Source organism: Numida meleagris, chromosome 9 (genome assembly GCF_002078875.1).
Source record: "Numida meleagris isolate 19003 breed g44 Domestic line chromosome 9, NumMel1.0, whole genome shotgun sequence".
NCBI lineage: Eukaryota > Metazoa > Chordata > Aves > Galliformes > Numididae > Numida > Numida meleagris.
In genome coordinates, this window is record NC_034417.1 from 18,721,817 (window position 1) to 18,742,808 (window position 20,992).

The window sequence follows — 20,992 nt, forward strand, 5'->3', positions numbered from 1 at the left end:
AGAAAGTTTTGTGGTCTTATTTTTAATAGTTACTGTTCTCTTAAAAGTTCAGGTGAAAAGATTCAAGAAATGGGGTCGTAACAGAGTTATGGCTTATGGGTTGATCCATGTTCTGCGCTGCAGCGAGCGTACGTGTTTGGGAAGGTCCTGCTGTCAGCCTGGAAGCAATGAGAAGTGAGGGCATGGATGGGGGGAGCAGGGCATGGATGGGGGAGCAGGTGACCCTGGCAGTGAGTGCTGGTTTGATTTGCTTAGTTGGGTTGTTCGTAGTCATTTTGAGGAATGCTTTAGTGATGCTTACCTGGAAGCATCTGTGCCATCTGCTGCCATCTGCATTTATTCTGTATATTTAAAAATTTTTCATGTTTCATAAAATAAAAAAAACAACAATGCAACGATGAGAATTTATGTTAGAAAGAGGGGTAAATAGAAACCTGAAACTGGAAGAGCAGTGGCAGGGAGGTGGCTGTGAACACCCCTTTAGGGCACCATTGGGGCACTGAGATCTGCCTTTGATTTTGCAGTGCTTGTTTAGCCCTTACTTAAAATCAGCACCTTCACTGAGGTCACAGCGTTCCAGAACTTATTTACAAGACATGTTTGTAGCAGGAGGGTCGGTTCCAGGCTCCATTCACAGACCACAGACCCACCATGCCTGCTCTTCACGTTACGTGTTGGGCTCGAGTTCAAGTTCTGGGTCATCCCTTGGTCAAATGAATAAACCACAAACCTCTCCATTTTTCATGAATAAAACTGGCTGCATAGCTTATTTTATTTGCAACCCACTTCCCAAAGGAAATAATTCTGCTCTTTCACTTCCTTTTGTTGCCCATGACTCTGTTAAAATAGTCCTTCCACCCATTCCTCCCATTCCTTTTCTCTCATGTGCTTCATTAATACACATCTGCTTTCACGCCGAGTCCTTCACTTTCACAGCAGAGCTGAACACGTGTCTGATGTTTGTGTTTTAGGTCATACCCTTGGATATAACGCTGGAGCTCCAGAAACAGATCATGTCAGAGTTGGAGATTCTTTATAAGGTACTTTTTTTTTTTTTACTCATTTTAATTACTCTTGCTTGTCATCATCGTACAGAAAATGTTAAAACAACCTTTTTTTCCTTTCTTTTTCCAGTGCGACTCGTCATATATCATAGGATTTTATGGTGCTTTTTTTGTAGAAAACAGAATTTCATTGTGTACAGAGTTCATGGATGGTGAGTTGTTTTGTTGGTTTTTATATATTTAGTGTGCTTTTAATTGCCAGGCATATAAATGTGAAAAACCGTGTAAAGATTGATGTGCCTTCCCAATATGGAGCAGTATGCAGTATTATGACTTTGAAATGTCAAGTAAAATGTTGAGAACTTTGCAGGTAGTCTTTTTCTAAAATGGGTGAGTATGGGGTTTGTGTTATGTTCTGTGCTGTGCTATATTTTCCTGAATGCAATTTCACTTACTTTTATTGAAAATGTAAATAGAAGAGAAATAAATGCTGGCTTAATTTGTGGTTTGATATTTGAGTCTTCCGTACAATCTGTCCTCGCTGACGAAACAGCTGTTCCTCACTTTTAATGTTTTGATAGCCAAAACAGATTTTCTTTTAAAGAAATCTATTAACCCAATGTCCTGTGTGTTTTCAGTGGAAATCGGTTCTTAATTGCAAAGCAAGGAATTATTTTCCAACGCAGCTGTTTAGAGCTGCTGCACCAAGTTTGTTTCTGAGCGGGCTCTCATCTCTCCCAACGTGGCTCTGCAGCCCCATCCCCTTCCCTGCAGTTTGCCCCCGTGTCCTCATGGAGATGTGCTTTGGAAGGTGACATTCTTGCACAAAAGGCAGAAGCAGGCTGCTGACGGCAGCTTGCAATCATTGCTGCCCTCTGTGTACCAATCCTGAGAGTTGTCTCGTGGCAGATACAGCCCTGGTGTCTGGTGCAGCAGCACCCCTTCCCAGCACGCAGCTCCCAGCTGCATGTTGCTACGGGTGTTACTCTATTGCTCTCTGCAGGACTTCCCTCAGAGCCAGTGTTCTCTGCCCTGCCCAGGTTTTGCACGAAGGTTCAGTTAAGCTGCATATAAAGGAGTGAGGATCTCGCCCATGATTTACTACAGAGGAAAGGCTCTCTGACAGGAAAAAAAATTCCCAAGCCAAATGTGTACCATTAAGCACTGTTGAGCAGTTTCTGTCTTTCTGATGGGGAGCACAGATAAGGCCCTGTAGGGTTTTGTGCTGCATTTTGTTTCCTTCCTGTTAAAATGATCTCTTACTACTGTTATTTCCCTCTTTGCACTTACAGCCTCTGTTCCAGTGACCGTTGTGTCCCCTTTCCAAACATTCATATCCTCTCAGATTTCCCTGTTTGCGAAGCTTGATGAAGAAGCATTGCATTTATTCACCAAAGCCCACAAGTTCAATTTGTGGGTGCTCTTGTGCTCTGTGACCGTTCACCATTTCTTTTTTCTGTTCTTGCAACTGCAAGATTTGCACGCCCGCGCTGAGCAATATCACACACAGGAAGGAAGCAGCTGCTCATGCCAAAACATGTGTCTGCCTGGAGCGTGTATGCTGCTAATTCAGAGACTCTTAAATATGATGGACATAAATGCTTGCAGTTCCGAATTCGTGTTTGGAAATATTTAAGCCTTTAGGGCATGCATCCCTTGTGATGTCGCACGACGCCGGTGCTTACCGACCACGCACAAATTATTTGGAATTATACTGGAGATGACCTCTGATCTGCCTCATGTTGTGCACTCCTTCTGGCACAAAGCAACAGCGACCATTTAAGGGAAGAACACAATGCAAATAAAGGGGCCTTGCCAATTATCTTTCTTTCCCGGACCTTTGATTGTAATGGGTGAGGATGCAGGTGAAGACAAGAGGCTGAGCTGACCTGGATTCCCCTTCCACCTGCCAAGTGATCATAAAGATCAATTGAGACGTGAAATGAGGCTTTCTAATCTTCTCACTGGTGTCTGCAATAGAGCTGATGTTCTTGTAAATGAAGGTGCTGAAATGCACCATTGTCTTTTACCTGTGCCATTGCCTCTTTCTTTTCCTTCAAACTGCTGAGCACCCACTAAACTCCCCGTAGAAACAGTGGGACTTGCAGGTTATCAGACTGTACCTCGATGCCTACGTATAGATTCAGGAGCCAACCATTTACATCTGGGTTTAGAAATTTGGTCCAGAGTGCTTATTCACTATAATTTATTTTTTTCTCCATAGAAAAGTGGTGCATTTCCCCAGCTGTTTGCAGACTTGTCATACTGCACTCCTGTGGTTCCTGTTAACGCTGAGCATGGCCTTCTGTTTGGCTCACATAATGATCAGCAGATATGTGGTGCTGCTGCCTCTTAATTCTGTTTATACTATCTGCATTTACTTGTAAAAAGGGAAAAAAGATCATTAGAATAAACAAGTATTCAGTCTAAAGACTGGAATAAGGACCTTGTGACTTCTTTACGTTGCAGCATTTCAGAACGAATGGGTTTATCTTCTAAAGATGGAACCACAAGCAAAGTGCAAGGTGCAGCTTTCCTAACTGCTGAGTACTGGCCCAACTCTTTTCCCATTGGTGACATCAGTACAATCCATAGGGTACGCTGAGAGCAGTTACATCAGTGCTAAGCACTTCTGAGAACCTTTAGCCTGGAATAAGCCTGTACATTCTTGCAAGCTAAGTGTAAGACATTCTGCGTGTAATTTGCTTCTCCTTTTTTTTTTTCCTTCTCCCCATTCTGCTTGGATTTTTGTAATTCTCAATTTTAGATTTGCTCCCTTAGCTGAGAATTTGTATTTCATCCCAGAGACATTTTTAACGCTGGATTGGTCTTGTATTTCTGACGTGGAAGATGAGGGAAAGAGTCTTTCTCAGTTTTGGGGGATGTCTTTAGGACCATGACTTAGATTTCTTGCTTTCTCTGTAAGTATCCAATGCTGATGGATGTTTCTGTGCCAAGTAGGAAGTTGTGTCCCATACTGGACCCTTCTGGCAAAACTTTTCTGCTTGCCCAGGAGCTCCTCATGTTTCAGGTGTCAGTGAGGACACAGTCTGCGAAGCTCAGCCCAACCCACTGGTCTGATCATCACTAGGCAGCTGATTTTAAGTATGGGTTTAAGCTTTGCATCAGATACTGCGTAACGCTAGCACCAGGTTTTGGGGACAGGCAGAATACTTTTGGCTTTGAAATCCACTTTGTCTTGTCACTATGGCTTTGTCAGTCCCTGAGAACCTACACGGAGGTTTTGAGTTCTCCAATTTCAATACTGTGTCCTCTGACCAGGAGGTTTTCCAAAAGGTGTTCTGGCATTAATGCTACGTACAAAAATAAGTAACGTGGGTGAAAAGAGAACTGGATACTGTTTCGTGTGATTCTTCAGAGTTTGGTAGATTTTTAAGGTCAGTTATTTTTGACACAGTTATTGTTATATCATTGATGGTGTTTTTATTAATAACCAAGGCGTTGAAAGCCCCTGTGACTTCAAATCTAGGGCAGTGTTTCATTTTGTATTACCTAAGCACATTTTGTTTGTCCCTGCAGGGGGTTCTTTGGATGTTTATAGAAAAATTCCGGAGCACGTACTGGGAAGAATAGCAGTAGCTGTAAGTATTCCTTTGTTTGTTTTTCTTTCTGTTTTTGGTTGGGCGTGTATCACACTCTGGTGTGAGCGCACCCGTCCTCCTTCGGGGCACTGAGTTATCTCTGTAACCCTCATCCTTGTTGCCCCCACGTGAAGGGATGGGTCCATCCTCTTTGTCACTCCTTCTACCAACCTACCCATGCCCAAGGACACAGCTCTGAGGGCAGAGGGCTCCGCTGCCTGCAGAGTTCGGGTCATAGGCACATATAGACAGAGCCAATTTGCTGCTGTAAAGGTTTTGCTGGGCCAAAGAGGGGTGAAAGAAATCACCCCATTGTGTGGCCAGCACACGTGTTGCCAAAGGCTCAAGGAATGTAAGAGGATGTGATAAATCGAATGGAATGAGAAAAAAAAAGGCTTGTTTTACTGGAGAACTGTGTGGCTGTGCTTCTTGGTATCACCTGTTCTAGGATGGAGCAGTCCTCTTATCCTCCTTGAATTTACCCTTTGAGTCCTTCTGTGCTGTGTGGCTTCTTCAAAATCAATTCTGCAGCCCTGTCCTCAGCCTCGCGTTGATCCCTCGTTGGCCACTTCTGCAGACTGTGTGTGCCATTTCCATCCTGACCATCCTCACTCTGCACCGAGGAACTCAATGAGTTTTGGCTGGATTTGGGGTTGAAAAATGATACCAGTTCCTGTTAGCAGGGCACAACGGTAGAACACGTTTTCTGTCTTCCCACCGTGGTGGGTGCACTCCTTAAGGCAAACAAGAAGGCAGCAGGGAGCTGCTCTAGGATCAACCTGGTGTCATTCTGGGGTGAGCAAGGAGCTGCCTGGGATCCAGCAGCCTCACGTGTCTGGTTTGGTAGCAAGGGGCTGGCGCTGGGCTCCTTGCACCACCTGGCATGCCACTGTTGTGTCTCAGCAGCATTCTGTGACTTTGTGTTGCTAGAAATTCACTAGCCGTGACTGAAAATGCAGATTATGGAACAGAAAAAGGGAAAGGATAAAAAAAATATGTTTGTTTTATTTTTTTAACCAAGGCTGAGCAGTGGGTAATTGACCACTGTCGTCGTGGATCTCACAAGGGAAAGACGCTGCTAAACAATTGCTAAATATAAGGAATACTTTGATAACTTAAGCAGTTTAAAGCATAACAAAGTTATTCTATCGTGTGCCATTTAATTAAGTGCTGGGTTTTCACATTCATTATACATCAAGCTGACAATTTAAATCCTTTAATCCAACACAGGCAGCTATTTAGTCTCTGTTCATTGTAATTCACAGCTCTACTTTCTCTTAATTTGTGTGGCCTGCCCAGAGTGATGAACATCCTTCTCTGATGCTGTTTCCTCTAAGTAGCTTCAAATCTGCTCATTATATAGCCTAGCAGTTTCTTATGGAATTTGAATGCTTTTCACCTTTAGTTCAGAGTAAAAACGTTTCATCTTTTCTTCCCTATGGAGCAGCGGATGGCGAGTTGCTCACGGTATCCTCATATCCCTGACGCCGAGCAGCATGTGTATTGTGTAATAATGCTGGGGTGGGCCTTCGAGCATTTATTCAAATCCTTCTCCTTTTCCTTATCTCACTTCACACTGTGTAATTAATACATCCACACTAACGTACTTGATCATTTCTTTAATTATTTTTGTCTCCCTCCCGTCTCCCCGGCCCACCCAGCTTGGTGTGCTGCTGATGTCCTCTTCCCCTTTTTCGCTTCTCCATAGCGGTGGTGCTTCAGCCCCATCTTTTATATCTTGAACTAATATATATCTATATGCATACTTGTTCAGCTGCAGGATCATCTCTTTACAAACCTGGCAGTCGGTGAGCGTGGCTCCCTGACGGGGAGCTGACACTTGGCTTTTTTCATAGTGATTTCATTTGCTGCTTTAGCGGTCTGTACCGTGGCCGCTGCGGGGCGGGGGGTCAGCAAAGAGGTGAACAAAGGAGCAGGTGCTTCCGAAGAGGAGCTCGCCCCTTCCTCCTGCTTCCCAGTAACAGAAGGTGTGCGCTGAGGCTGAACCAGCACTGGCAGCTCCCTCTGCTCTGGTGCTGAATTCTTGCTCAGTTGGCATAGTAGACTTGTTGGAAGGAGGCACCGAGAGCTTTTGTTTGCTCCGTCATTTATCAGGAGCAGCGGGAACGGCGCCGTTAAGTTTTCACAAATGAGTGCCCTTCATCTTGGTGCCTGACATTTCAGCAGAGCCCAGCAGCCCGGTGCGTGGCTTGTGGCACCTTTTGCCAAGCGTTGTGTGTATGTACCGCAAGCCCCACCCCGAACAGGTTGTGGAGATTACCCAAAGCCTAAAGGATTTCTGCTCACGTACCGGTGGGAAGGAGAGTGTCAAACAAAAGCTAGAGCTTGGATTCCGTGGACAAAATCTGGAGCTTCTGCGTTCTCTTGTTTTTCTTTCAGTCTGTGCGTTTTCTTTTTACCTTCCTTGCACCATGTACACAGAGTCATTTGTCTTTTATTCTCCGGAGACAGGCACGATGCATTAGTCTGTTGGAGCTGCTTAATAATATGTGTGACCTGCACATCTGTTAATTAGAGTACCTTTTTGTTATAGAAGTTTTTAAGCGAAGCCATTTCCAAAGGAAGGCAACGGGAGGACGTTTAGCAGTGCCGCAGCATTCCTCCTTCTGATTTGATGGCTTTCTTGCTTCCTTTCTCAGTTCATACATTTAATCTCCATGAAAAGCACTGGGCTGACAGCCCCTAAAAGCAGTTGTCCAGCTTACAGCAGCGAGCTGGTCCAGGACGAGATCCATGTCTGCTCAGCACAGCAAAGCCAGCACCGAGCCTCTGTGCTCGGCTAAATCCCCAGCTGTATTCAAGGTTGTTCTGCTGCCTTCTCTGATCCGCACAGGCTGGGGCTGAGCAGGACACATCCCTTTCATGACAGCCCCCACCTCCCATAGCCCAAGGAGTACTCGCTTCCTTCTTTCTCCCTCGTTTCTATGCAGTGCTGCTGTAAATACTCGCGCTGTGCATTGCAGGTGCCTGTTAGAGGGCACGAACATGCCGCGTGGCATACGTGCAGTTGGTGCAGCGCAGACTTCTTTTCCATTCTTGTTATCTGTTTCACACAGGAGAAGTGATCACGTTAATTGTGGTGGACAGTCGGCTTTCAGGCTGAAGGGGCAGGAATTCATTGTCCAGTGCGATATGCTTCTCTCAATTATTATTTTGGGGGGATTGTGTTGAAGCTGACGGTGAGAGTGCTGGAAATAATGCAAGGAGAGCCTGCAAAGAGGAAGCGTTTGTCTGAGCGTGGGGTGATGCTCCGTGTTTCCAGAGGCAGGATAGCATGGCAGCGGGGCAGAACAGACCCGGCTCCCCAGGATGAGAGCCAGGTAGAGCTCTCTGACTCCATCACCGACTTCATCCTGGCTGTCTCGGTGAGGCAGTATCAGCACAACAAGGAAATCTGTCTTTTCGTGCTCCTTACTTGTGCAGAGGGCTGCTGGGTTTGGTTTGTTTTTTTGTTTTTTTTGCAAGGGAAAAGCATATCTTGGGAATCCCAAAGCGAGGTGCTGGCACCTCTTTTCGTGCCATGTATTTATTTGGGTCTGCCCATGTAAAATCTCTTCTACCCTTGCTTGCCACTTCGTGCATTTATTTTCACTTCAATTTCTGAAGCGGTGACATTGTGCACTGTATTTTGAGTGCTAATGTTGATTGAAGTTCTCCCTGAAAGGATGTGCACTTGAACTGTCACGAGAGTGAGTGATTGACAGCGGGTGGAAGTACTTTTTGTGTCAAGGCTTTGTCAACTCATTGTTGTAAAACCCACTTTGCTGAATACCAATAATTCCTGCTGGATGTTCCATCAAGAGATACTCGGTTCCAGCACCATTTTAGAATCATGCTTGATACGTGGAGTCCTTCCCTTATATGGGCAGCTGTAAGTTAGGTGAATAACGGCGCTTTACACGACGATGCCTGTTTGGGGTTTTTCTGCGTGCGTGTTTGCAGCCCCACTTGAAGGAGAGAAACCCTCTTTTCATTGCTCTGTACACTGCTGAGATGTTCTGAATGTGAGTTTGTTTAGTGGTGTCTTTATAACTGCTTATTCAGCACATGTTCCATTATACAGATATATAATAACTCACAGCTGTTGATTTCCCTGTCCCCCCCCTCAAGAATGTTTCCTTTTTTTCCATGAATACATAAATACTTTTATGATTTTTCCAAGAGTGTTAAATAGTCTAAGCATATGTTTAATAATCAGAGAAGCTCAATGTACTTAAAATCTCTTTCACCTTTGGAGGAAACCTGAAATGCTGCATACCCTTTTTGCATCGATGCTTTTTTTTTCCTCCTTGTGTCAAAAAGCTGTGTGAGTAGAATTCCCCCGTTCTGCTTTCTGAAAGGATAAAGTGAGCAAGGCCACACCGCAGGGCATGCAGAATTGGACTGAGGCCTTTTGTTGCAGGTAATTACCATCTGAGGCCACGAGATAGCCGGCATGGCGTGAGCGTAGCGCTGAGGAATTGCCATCTAGAGCTTTGTGCTGGGGATCCAGGATCATTATTTGGCTTGCGGGAGAGTTTCACATTCCACTAAGGTTGCTTTTGGTTACAGAATGAATTTTAAGACCAATTTCTAATCCAGTAGGAAGGCTGAAAATTGCCGTGCTCTCTGCTTTCATGCTGTACAGTATTTGCAGTGCTTCTGCTTGGTCACCGCAACAGAAGTGGTTTCATTTCAGCCTACTTGGACAGTGAAAAGAATGCGGTTGTTTCGTCTGAAAAAACTCCTGCAACATCACAAATGTCAGAAATGCTTTATTGTTCCAGAGGTGCACAAAGAGGAGCGTCTCTGGAAAACGAATGGAATGTCATTTCATAGATAGAAACGTTGTGGAAAGGATCTGCTCTGTGACAAGGGCTGGCTGAGAGAGCAGGGGTGGTGTGGGTAAAAAGCGAAGGCAAGCAGGGATGTGTTGGCTGGATCTCGTGAGTTCTCAGGGCTCCTGGAAAACATAAATCTGGGAAACAAGATTCAGTGTTAAAAATGCAAGTTTGGGGGTTAGTTAGATTACAGAAATAAAGCCTGCAGAGAGGACAACCTGCAGTACTCGGCTGCCCTCGGGGGGAGTTCACCCAGTGTCTGGTTGAATTTTCAGCTGTTGTAATCATATCTGTACGGGGATTAAACAAAGTGGCAGCTGGATCCAGTGATGAACTTGCTGGGCCTAAAGGAGGCCTATGGGTATATTCTGTGTTCCCAAGAACACCGTCATGTAATGCACAGCAGCTTTCCATTCAAGGCTCCTCTGCAGCCCGTAACCCTTTGGAGGAGCTGCTCCGTCTCCCCTTCTGGTGCCTTTCCCAATGCGTGCCGGTGGGAGCGAGATGTTTCTCACCAGCGATCTCTAATATGTGTTGTTGCTTTTTCTTGAATTCAGGTTGTGAAAGGCCTTACGTACTTGTGGAGTCTAAAGATTTTACACAGAGGTGAGTAACTGCTACTTTCTGTTTTTTGGAGAAAAGCCATACTGTTTTAAGAACGCCTTCCACACAGGCAGTGGACCAAACTAACGTCTGGTCTGATTGCAGTGGAGCTACACAAAGTGAATCTTATTCATTAGCCTTGCAGATTCACTGATAGAACATTTTTACCACTGTTCTCTTCCATCTTCCTTCATCTTCCCAATAGACTAAGGGGAGAAATGAATTTTGTAGAGACTTAGATGCTTGCGGTTACAAACAGGTGCCAGGTGGAGTTTTCAGAATCACCACTGATCACCAAATGCTTGACTTGGGAAACTAGAAGACAGGGGATGAGTTTTCTTCTTCTGTGCTTCAGGAATCTTGTATGGCACCCACAAGTATTGCTGGGGTGTCACACCTCTAAGATTGTCACCTGTTGTCCTCTACAGTGGTCGTGTATAATTACAGAAACCTGCTTGGGCATAACGAGCTATTTGCTGCCTCTTCTGCTTCCTGAAGCTAACTTGTATTTTTTGAAAACACTCATGTGTTTCTTGCTCTTGGTTTTGTTATTTTGTTTTAAAAGATTAATAATATTGAGATGAGATGTAGTAGAACTTTAAAAAAACGTGCGCTCTAAAAAGAGTGCAGAATGCTGTTTAAAGAACAAAGAAGCCCTTTCTCCCCCACTCCTCTCCCCAAATAAAAAAGAGAAACTCATTACATTTATAATGTTTCTAAAGTGTCTGAAAGTAACAGCTCTGGCTCCTAATGTCGCTAACAATACTGTTTAATTTAACCCATCTGCTCACTCAGCCCGCGTGCACAGTTGGAGCGTGCAGTAACCGACATCAGTTGTGATTGAAGGAGAAGTGTAAAGCAGGGAGACAAGTAGAATGGTTGAAGTTGCAAACCAAATAGGTGAGAAAGAACTCTGTTTGCTCTGGGGGTGTCCGGTTCTGCAGCGCCTGAGAAGAAGTTAATAGGAAACCCTAATTACCACCAGGCATTGAGTTTCTGCCCCACCTTGAAGCTTAGGCTGCTCCTGTATTTAACCTTAGGCTGTCCCTGGATTAAAAGAACAGAAATAACCCAGAGACCGTGGCCAACTCGGTGCAGGCACCGTTACCGAGGAGGCTCCGTTTCTGGTGGTGCTTTAAACACTTGATCTATTAGCCTGCCTGTTGCCAGACGGTGAGGGCAAGGGGACATCCATTCTCGATGCCACAGCAAATGTCAGAATGAAAAGAACAGAAAAAGAAGCTGGAACATCCATGGGTGGGTATCACACGGACTGGGCAGCACAGTCCTTGCCATGCTTTTACGGCACCTGAAAAGGAAAAGCTGGTTTGAATTTTTTTTTTTCCTTTCTTTTGAATCTTTTTCATCAAGGGCTATGGCCACCTGCTGAGAATGATTTGGAGGAGCATTGTGGTCAAGCAAGAATACTGTAACTGTAATGTCTTACTGTTTCTGTTGTAAATTCAGAGCTTGAGCCCCGAGTTTCCCCTTCTGCGTTTGGCTTTCATTGCCTTGATAGAGAGCAGCTCTGGGTTTTTAATGAATTATGTATGATCCTTGCAGTGGTCTAAAGAAAACTGCAGAAATGGGTCTTTCATCACAACTGAGATTTTTTTCTGGCCTTGTTCTGTTACTGGGTTCGCCGAGGTGAGAACAGTATGCAAAATGCATAGAAGGGCCCAACAGTGTTTATTCAGGGCCTGTTTCTTTCGGAGCACACGCACGTACCCGTGCCTTCCTGTCTTACCAGAGAGTCACTGCATGTAATGCAGTGCAAGGAAAACACCAGTTTCTCGTGGTAATCTCCTTCAGCTCTTTGCTGGTTGCAATGCATCAGAGGTAAATGGAAGAAAACAGAACTCTGACTTCCTTGCTGTCCGCTGTCAGGCTGGGCAGGATGCTCAGGTGGGGTAACAGGTCCCGAATTCCACGATGGTGGTAACTGAGGTGCAGGAGCAATCATGGTGAGAAGCAGTGCAGCGCCGTGCAAACGATGGTTTGTGAGTAGAGCACGGATTAAAGCGAAGGAAACACAATGAACGACTCTTTTATTCCACATCAGACATCTCAGCAAATATTACAGCTTAACTTCAAAACGTACCTCGCAACTAATGAGGTGATAGCCGTGCATATTAATAAACGCAAAGCTGAAGTCGTAGTCATCGCACCCACATCAAACGTAAAGGGGAGATTAACACCTACACCGCTTCTTTGGAAGATGTGAGAATGTCCCAATGATAAGTGTGCTCTTTTCCCCAGAGGATAAGAAGTAGAAATGGAAGGGTAATGAGAAATTAACTTAGATTTAAAACAGAATTAGCAATTAAACAAGTCTAATCATGTACAAAGTCAAAGTTTGTATAAAGACAAACCAAAATCTGTTAAGTTCAAGAATAAGTATAGACCGTATGCATTTCATCTGGTGTGTTTTTCTCTCGCCTTCTTATTAAAAGAAAGGCTTGAAATAAATGTTACCCACTTGTGATTAATAGTACCCATGGGTGTTTGTGTGCACGTATGTATGTGCTGCGCATACAGTGTATGTTGCTCTGGTCTTGGGACCGTGGCTTCTGAGTGTGTTCTATGTCTGTGTCCGAGTAGTGGGAAGTGTGTTCTGGTCTGAGATGTGTGGGGTTGAGCCACGCTTCTCACATTGGTGAGAACTGATCAGCTTTAGCATTGCATATAATGAAGCCGCCAGCAAAGGTAGTAGGGCGCTTGTGTGTGCACCCTCAGACCCAATGCGTGCGTGGCTGTACCCGTACCTGCACGCTTACAGATTGCTTGGGCTTAGTTCAGAAAAATAAAAATAAATCACGGCCTCTGCCAAAGGTGTGCTGGGGAGGTCATTTTGGCAAGAAAATGTTGGAAATATTTTCATTCTTCCGGCAGCTTCACTTAGTTCACAGTAATGTTCTGTGAGCTGTCCTCAGCTAAAATCTCTTTTGTATCTCGTCTCCCTTGACCCTGGCATGTTGCAGCCTTACGTGTGGAAAGCACTGAAAGTCAAGAGACAGCTTTTAGAAACCTGTGGGTTTTTTTTCCCTACAATCGTAAATCCGTTCCCTTTTCAATGAACCAAGATGAGTGAAATGTCGGTGTTGGGAAAGCTGAACCTCTGACGCTTGTGTTTACTGGTAAGTAAGAGCTTGGAGGTCCCATTTATCTGCAGAGGTGAAACGACTTAGATCACAAAGAGAACTTGTTCATCCTCTATAACGATGCTTCATAGAAGTCATTTGTATGAAGCAAGCACGGGTAATGGCAGCATAATGACCCCTTTTGGCTCTTGTTTAAATTCTTTCACTTCTAAACAGTAATATTAATCACAAGCAGATGGTGCAGAACATTATTTATGCACATTTGTTTTCCAAAACCAAAAAATATTTAACCCATCAACTGAAGTGGTTTATGAACATAAAGGCTAATTTACTGATGGGGTGATTATTTTTCCTCCCTCCTTTCAACGTGAGGTACTTAGTGAAGTGACATTGTTGTCTCGGGTTGTCGTTTCCTTTCTCTTTTTTCTCAAGGAAACCAACACAACCGTTGGAATTCGTAGCAAATATTTGCTCACGTTCTCCATTTGTAGTGCTGCATAAGCTGTGCTGCAAACACAAACAGGATTTGTTCCTAGCAGTGCTTGCTGGGCTGCGGCTTGCTCTGCAGGTCCTGACCTGCACTGCCTTCCTTCGTCCCTTACAGGCTGATTCCCCGGTGCTTTCTTTCTCTTTTAGGATTTTGTTGTTGTTTTGGTTTGTTTCTTTATTTTTAGTGAGTGGAAGGATTTGCAGATCAAGCGACGCTTAATGAATGACAGATGGCCGTTCAATTAAAATTATATCGACTTACTGTCAGGTGCCACGTGTCGGGGTGGGGAGGTGGGATCTGCTGATCCCCCGCGGCGTGAGGTGGTGACTCCGGGACAGGGGACGCACGTGCTCGGTGCTTTCCTCTGGGCAGGTCACGTTAAGGGAATGAGAACCAGGAGAACATCCTGCCTCTTCCTCACACCCAGCTGAGCCCTTACAGAAGCAAACCTTCTGTGGGGTCGTGGCACTTCGTGCTCAGAGCATCCTTCTGTCTGCCCAGACCTGCGCTGATTGTTGTGCTGTCAGAAAGCGATGCTGCTGCCGTGTCCTTGGGAAGGTCGGGTGGGATGGCTGCGCACCCGGCAGTGCTCGGGGTGAGCGCAGGGCCCTCTGGTGTGCCGTGCCCATCCCCTGGCACTCAGCAAAGCCGCTCGGCAAGCGCGTTGCCTGGAGGTTGCCATAAGCAAATATAAGCCTTCACGAAGCTTTAGTTAGAAAGAATATTCCTAAAACACCGGGGCCGTGGATTGCTCCGTAGCAGTGTTCTGCCTCATCCCTGCGGCCGGAGGGCCGGTAACCATCCACCAAAAGCATGGCGTGTGCCTGGCAGCGCTGCAGTTGAAGCAGAGGTCAGCACACCCAAAGCTGTTGATGCTGTAATGCGGCAGAGGCACTCGGGACCGATTTTTCCTTTTGGCTTTGGGAGGAAATTGCACAATGTACGACGAGTATTGATACCGAAATTAAACGTGCAGATCCTGTGAAGCTGTACAAAGTGTTATTGAACGCTCCCCCTTTTTAAAGTGCTTTTTTAGCTCAAATATAGGGAAGCGTTTAATCAGCTTGCTAATTGAGGTTATACATTTTTACATTACGGGGACAAATTAAGCGAGCTACTGTGGTACCAGAAGACATCTGCTAAAGAAAGGCAAACTTAATGATAAACCAAATTAGGTTCTTTTCTAGTTGGGTTTCATCCATCTGCACCCAACTAGTGTTCCCTTTTAAAGAAGGCGGAGAGACGAGCGGCTGCGTTTAACCCATAACGACAGAAGCAGGCAGCGATTAGGCTGAGCTCCCATCTTCCCGAGCATCAGCCCGGCTGTACCGCACGCATTGCGTCCCCGGAACACAGCACTGCTGCTCCCATGGAGCGGCTTGGCTGGGTACTTAGTGGTTTATTTGCACATCGATTTTACAGCGTGCAGCAGAACTTCTTGTACATCAGAGGGGGTCAGCGATGGGATCTTTGCACTTACAATCTGGTTTTACGGCGCACGTCTGTTCCTGTGCGTCTCTGTGGGATTTTTAGTGTTGGGTTTTGTCCCCCCCATCGTCTTCTCCTGCAGCTCCTTCCCTGCAGCCCTGCCCCACCCCAGGCAGTGCGTTGTTTTGGTTAATCCTTGTCTAAACATAGTGCTTCCACTTGTCCCTGTTGAATTTCAGCATATTTTTTCAGTCTCATTGGTCAGGATTGCTCTGAATTCCGGGTCCCATCCTGCAGTGTGCTGGCAGCCCCTCCCCGGCTGGTGTCACCTGCAGCTTGAGTAGCACGGATTGCTGGCCTTTAGGGGACAGGTGTAATGTCACCTGTGCTGATGACAGCTACAAACCAGAGGTTGCGTTCGGAACGTAGCTTTGAAATATTTTCTGTTAAAATCTATCACGCCAACGATCGTCGCGCCAACGATTGTATTAGAATCCTAACGATCCCTGTACGCCTCCAGGATAATCCAGGTGACCTCTGGTTTTGTTTGGCAGACGTGAAGCCGTCCAACATGCTGGTGAACACGCGAGGGCAGGTGAAGCTGTGTGACTTCGGGGTGAGCACCCAGGTAATCCCACCGCACGTCTCTGGTGCTGCAGTCACCTGGCTGCCGGGCGGGCAGCCCCCCTCTGCTGGGAGCCAGCCATTCAGCTCTAATCTCCGGGCGACTTTTCTTCATCTGAATATGATTGTTCATTGTTTAATGACAGTAAAAACTGCTGATATTGTAATTACTACTTACGAATAGCAAACTTCATTGATATGCAGCTTTGATATGAAAGCTTTTTGGCCAGACAAAAGGGAGGGCAGAACGAGAGATGTGTCTGGGGAGCCCAACTGGCCCACAATAAAAATTAATATTGGGAGTAACAATAGTGGTGGGCTTTTACAATGTGCAGCACAAATTTTAATTAATTTCCATTTTGGGCCTCCCTGGAGGACTTCTCTGATAGTGACCCACGAGCTTGCCGTGCTGGTGATTTGAATTTCAGCACCTTTACTCTCAGCCAAACGCGAGGAGCAAAGGGAAGGTCAGCCCGGTATGATAAGTTGTCAGGGTCTGTTGTCCCTCCGAGCATATTTAGTGCTCGTTGCATTCAAGTGATGAATGTGGCTTTATTCACATCTTGAGCCAGCTGACTGAAAAACGAGCGCCTTCAATCCTACGTCAAATTGACTTTTTATATCAGACTGGTGTGGGGTACTAAACGATAAGTATCCTGTTTAACAGAATTGTTTAAGGTTATCTGCCATAAACGGTAATGCGGCGCTTGTTTAAATTGGAGCTCTCGCTCCAAACCAAAGAGAGATTTAATCATTTTTAATGCCTTTGCGGATAAATTTGTTCCCTTTTACATAATTTTTAGTTGATTTATAGGAATGATGATTGTAGGTTAAATGAGGAATAATTGCCCATTTTATTTCCACATTATCTTTATATTGTTCTAACAGACTGTTTTGTCTGATAGCTGGTGAATTCTATAGCCAAGACGTATGTCGGAACAAATGCTTACATGGCGGTAAGTGGATTTATGTAGGAATGACATTTAAATAGAAGTATTGTTCACAGTCCTGCGTGGTGAGGATATATTCTAAATGGCTTCTCAGACTTCCTCTCCCCCTGCCCTCAGCGTGGTGGTGTGTCACAGAGCATCTCTGCGCTCACATAGCAGCTCGGTGACAGCAGCAGGCCTCGGTGATACGGAGAATAACATCAGAAGAGCATTCTGCTTTGCGTGTGCGTTCTGGTTGTCTTTCGTGCACTGCAACAGCTGGGAACAAAGAGGAGAGCCAGTCCAACATGAAAAAAATAAATAAATGCAGTTTTCCCCTGGGAGCCCGTAGGTCCTTGCAGGGCACTGGTGGTGTTACTGTGCAGGGAATGGGAACCGCTGCGCTGAGCGTTCAGATGTGCCCAGATCTCACGGGTGTCTCTGATACCTACACACTTGTGTGGCTGTTTCCCAGGGGTAACTGCAAATGTGCAAATTGGAAGTTCACATATCTGGGCTCGTAATACCAGGCCGCTACACCGCGTGTTGGGTGCTGTTCCTACCGTATGTCAGAATGTATCAGGGCCTTTCTCTTTTCTGTAAGCATTTTAGTCAAGAGAATGCTCGTTGCACAAACGTTAGCATGTATTTTCCGTTCATCGGCGCTCTTCACTTAACAAATGTGAGACTCACATGCCTCAGTTTAGGTTTGTGATAACTGTTGTCTTTTATTTTTGGTCATTACGATTTCTTATTAGCCAGCTACTTATGTCATAGTATCAATGGGGAAAAAAAATCAGCGTTCAGCTTGTTTAACAGCAAGCAAACAAAAAAAGCCCACGGCACCAAAGTGCAAGCAGCAATACGAAATGGTTGATTCTTCTGTTTTTCAAACCTCGGAAAAGTGGAGGGAGAAATCCATGACCTTTCATCGCTTTCAGGTATTTTTCCTTACTTTCTTGTAAGGAGAAAGCAGCCCAAGGTGCCCATTTGTTTGCTAAGTGCTTTTCTAGTCAAAGTGTAGTCATTATGTGGCTTCTGAAACACTCGTGCCACCATCCTAGAAGGACTTGGGCTGTCCTTTGTCACCGGAATATTATATGCATCAAAATCTTTTTTAATAAAGAATCTGGTGATATATATTACAGTAAGCCTGCTGGTGTCTGTGCCTCTGTTCTCTAAAACAACTGCTGTATTGTGATTCAAACAAGCCAACAGCGTCAAAGTAATTAACTTCTCCAAGTCGGCTCTTGCTCTTAGAGTGGTCTTAAGCAGATCTAATAATTAAATTGTATTATGCTTTTAGTGTACAAATCGAGATTGCTGGTCTCTTTCCCAGGCGTACATTGAATAGGTTACGTTTTTTCTTCTTCTTTCTGGATGTGGTGCATTCTTCTATTGACTGAGAAAGAAGTTTAAGCTAAAATGTATTTGATCTGACTGCTGGTGTTAAAATTGTTTTGCTAATGAATTTTTTGTCATCAAATTCACAGTGTACTCATCAGAAGTGAATGTGAAACCGCCAAAAATTAAGCTCTATATTTAAAATAAAAACACATTTTCCGTAAAAATAATTTTATCACCTACTATGCAAAGGAAAAAAAAAAACCTTTTGGATGAAAAAAGGTAGCCAGAGGTAGAAACCCTTAGGATAAAGGTCTCTGAGCTGTGCATCATTAGGGTGAGCCGTGTGTTGCACACTTTACTTTTTGCGTGTGTCATTCTTATTTCCATCCTCTGCTCCAGACTTTTGAAAGAGAAATTCATGTCACTAAACTCTTTAAATTTGCTCGCTGTCGTGTCCTTTAATGGAAAAAATGAAAAGATAAAAGAAAATAAAACTCTTCCCCTCAAAAAAAAAGAAATGAGCAAACAAATTAAAACCACCAAGAAAAAAGAAAAGACGATTTTTGGTGGCTCAATCAAAAACCTTTTGTTGTAGTTTCTCTTTATTTTCAGATGATGGCCCTTTTGGGGGGCTCCCCTTGAAGACAGCGTGGGCAACACTGTTTCTTACTTAATGTTCACGTTGCAGTAAAAGCTCTTGACCTGGGATTAGTGGTGCAGAGTAAACATCAGAAAACACATTGGACTGGCACTAATTCGGGAGTTGGTTTTCTAAAAAAGGTCTCTGGATTATTAAGGACTGAAAATACAGCCGGTGCTTTGTAGATGGTGGGGCTAGACAGGTGCATTAGCAGCACAGTGGGGAGAGAAGTCTCATGGAGCCTTTTATTGTTACATTTCCTGCTGCACTTGACCTTGGAAATGCTGAAATTGTAGCTTTCAAGTAAAAACTAGCAGTTACGTCGTGCAGCCTTCTATTTCATGAGGCATTAAATCTGTTATTAATAGCTTTGAGTGAAGTCTTTTTCTGCAGATCAAAAATGAAGTTAGTTAAATAGCTATAAAATAAAATGTCTGGCATGTAACTTCATTTACTACTTGATAACTTTGCCTTTTAAGCCATAGTTGTTGCCCAACCCAGCGTGAGGAGTCTGCTTTCCTGCTGTAAGCCTACCCCACCGCTGCATTGGGGCTCAGAACTGGCTGTGTACCACCAATGAACTCTTGCAGCTTGGCCTCGTGCTCTGCTGCTCACGTGCACGTCGGTGCCTTTTTGTTGGCTGGAACAGCCCAAACACAAATGCCAAGGCCAACCCTACGAGGTGCATAGCAGCGCGTGGCCACGACTCCGAGGATAGCAGAGTCCTTTGCTCTTGCAGAATCAAGGCAAAAACGAGCTCAGAGATTCTTGACATTTCCTCAGCTGGTTTGTGTGCCCTGGGCTAGCTGTTGTGGAAGGATGCGTGTTTGTTCACCGGGCTCAAGATGTTTCTTTCCGTCTCTTTGCAGCCCGAACGGATTTCGGGAGAACAATACGGGATTCATTCGGACGTTTGGAGCTTAGGGATTTCCTTCATGGAGGTATGCAAATATCTATCATTTTCTCGTGCACTTTGGGAGAATCAAATGAAAACTAACATCAAATTATTTTTATATGGTCTTTGTATACTCTTTTATATATGCATGCTTTTAACTCTTGCTAAAATGCCTGTCTGTATTTAGAATGGATTTGTTCTTACCGAGTTCAGCAAGGTGGAGAGAGCCTCTGTGCAAATGTGCAACATGGAGCCCTCCATCAAATCTCCATATGAGGGTGGAAAGTCGGCCCAGTACAAGCGGCCTTTCAGCTCCTCTGGGGCTAACAATGACAGTATTTCTGTATTTCAACTTCAGCAGGCAGGATAGAGGCCCATCATTAGGTTTAAATAGAGTTGTGCAGATTCAGGGTTTGAGCCAGCAGATGCCCGTGCAAAATCTCAGCAGAAATGCTTGCACGATGGATTGTGTGGTCAAACAAAGTGTTGTAATTAAAGCATTCACTAGAGCTTTTAGAAGGATTTCTTACAAAGATAGTGTCAAACTGCAAAGGGTCTTACCAAAATGAAGCATTTCAAAGACACTGTTGATCATAAATTTAGGAATTAGGTGAACCTACACGTTCTGCAGGTTTGGTCAGAGCAAGGTTGGGTGGTTGTTTCTGCTCTGGGACTCTGTAGGTGTTTTAAAAAAATCAGTTTCAAAAACTTTAAAAAAGCATGGTTATTTAGAGGGAAGGTAACCTAGAGCGTGTAAGTTAAGTAGAAATGCCTGTGCTATGACACTGTCTTGACAAGTAAAATCAGATTGATGTGGTACAGGAGAACGGGCCGGTTGCTGTCCTAGTGATAACAGGGTAAGATTTCCATCGCCTTTTTTGTGCCGGGCAAGGCTGGTCACCAGCAAGCCAGCCACAGCCCGCAGTCCTTGTAGCCTCTCCAGCTCATGCAGTGTGTTCCAGGGAGTCTTTTTCAACCTCAGAAGAGTGTTGTGAGCGAACTGTCCCCTCCTGTGGCAGCGCTGGGTCCCATCCTGCCCCATGGCAGAGCGAATGCTACAGGAGCTCCGTTTGCCTCCCTGTGCTGGGATGATCCCCGTTGCTGTCGGGTGGTTGCAGAGCGCCTTCTCTTAGCTCCTTCCCAACAAACAGTTCCTTCAGACCACTGATGGCTTGCGTGGTCTCTTGTACTGCCTGACAAAAGTGGGCTAGAGTTACTGAAAAACACAGGTGCCATTCCCTTCTGCTAAATGTAGCATCATTTATTTGAAGTGCGGTGGATGTTTGTAGCGGAACATCGGATGGAAGTGGAGTTGTGTTGGTGCTGGCCCTCAGCATACTTTGTAGCCCAGAAGTTCTCTGTGGTTATTGTTATGTTTCCAAACAACACATTCCTTGCCACTTGGTTTAACCAAAATGAAAACATTTAATGCTGAATCATTGCACTCAGGTCTTGTAAATTTTCCGAGTCTGACTGAAGTTAACTCTG

At 44.9% G+C, this 20,992-nt stretch overlaps 1 protein-coding gene across 5 annotated transcripts in view; it reads left to right on the forward strand.

The window, feature by feature from the left end:
• MAP2K5 (mitogen-activated protein kinase kinase 5) overlaps positions 1-20,992 on the forward strand; it is a 114,205-nt gene that overhangs the window by 40,534 nt on the left and 52,679 nt on the right. For all 5 annotated transcript variants that reach the window (XM_021406824.1, XM_021406827.1, XM_021406828.1 and 2 more), the window contains exons 10-16: positions 972-1,040; positions 1,135-1,216; positions 4,545-4,606; positions 10,005-10,053; positions 15,624-15,697; positions 16,599-16,649; positions 19,479-19,550. In XM_021406824.1, the coding sequence (XP_021262499.1) occupies positions 972-1,040; positions 1,135-1,216; positions 4,545-4,606; positions 10,005-10,053; positions 15,624-15,697; positions 16,599-16,649; positions 19,479-19,550 (459 nt within the window). The remainder of the gene's footprint in view (positions 1-971; positions 1,041-1,134; positions 1,217-4,544; positions 4,607-10,004; positions 10,054-15,623; positions 15,698-16,598; positions 16,650-19,478; positions 19,551-20,992) is intronic.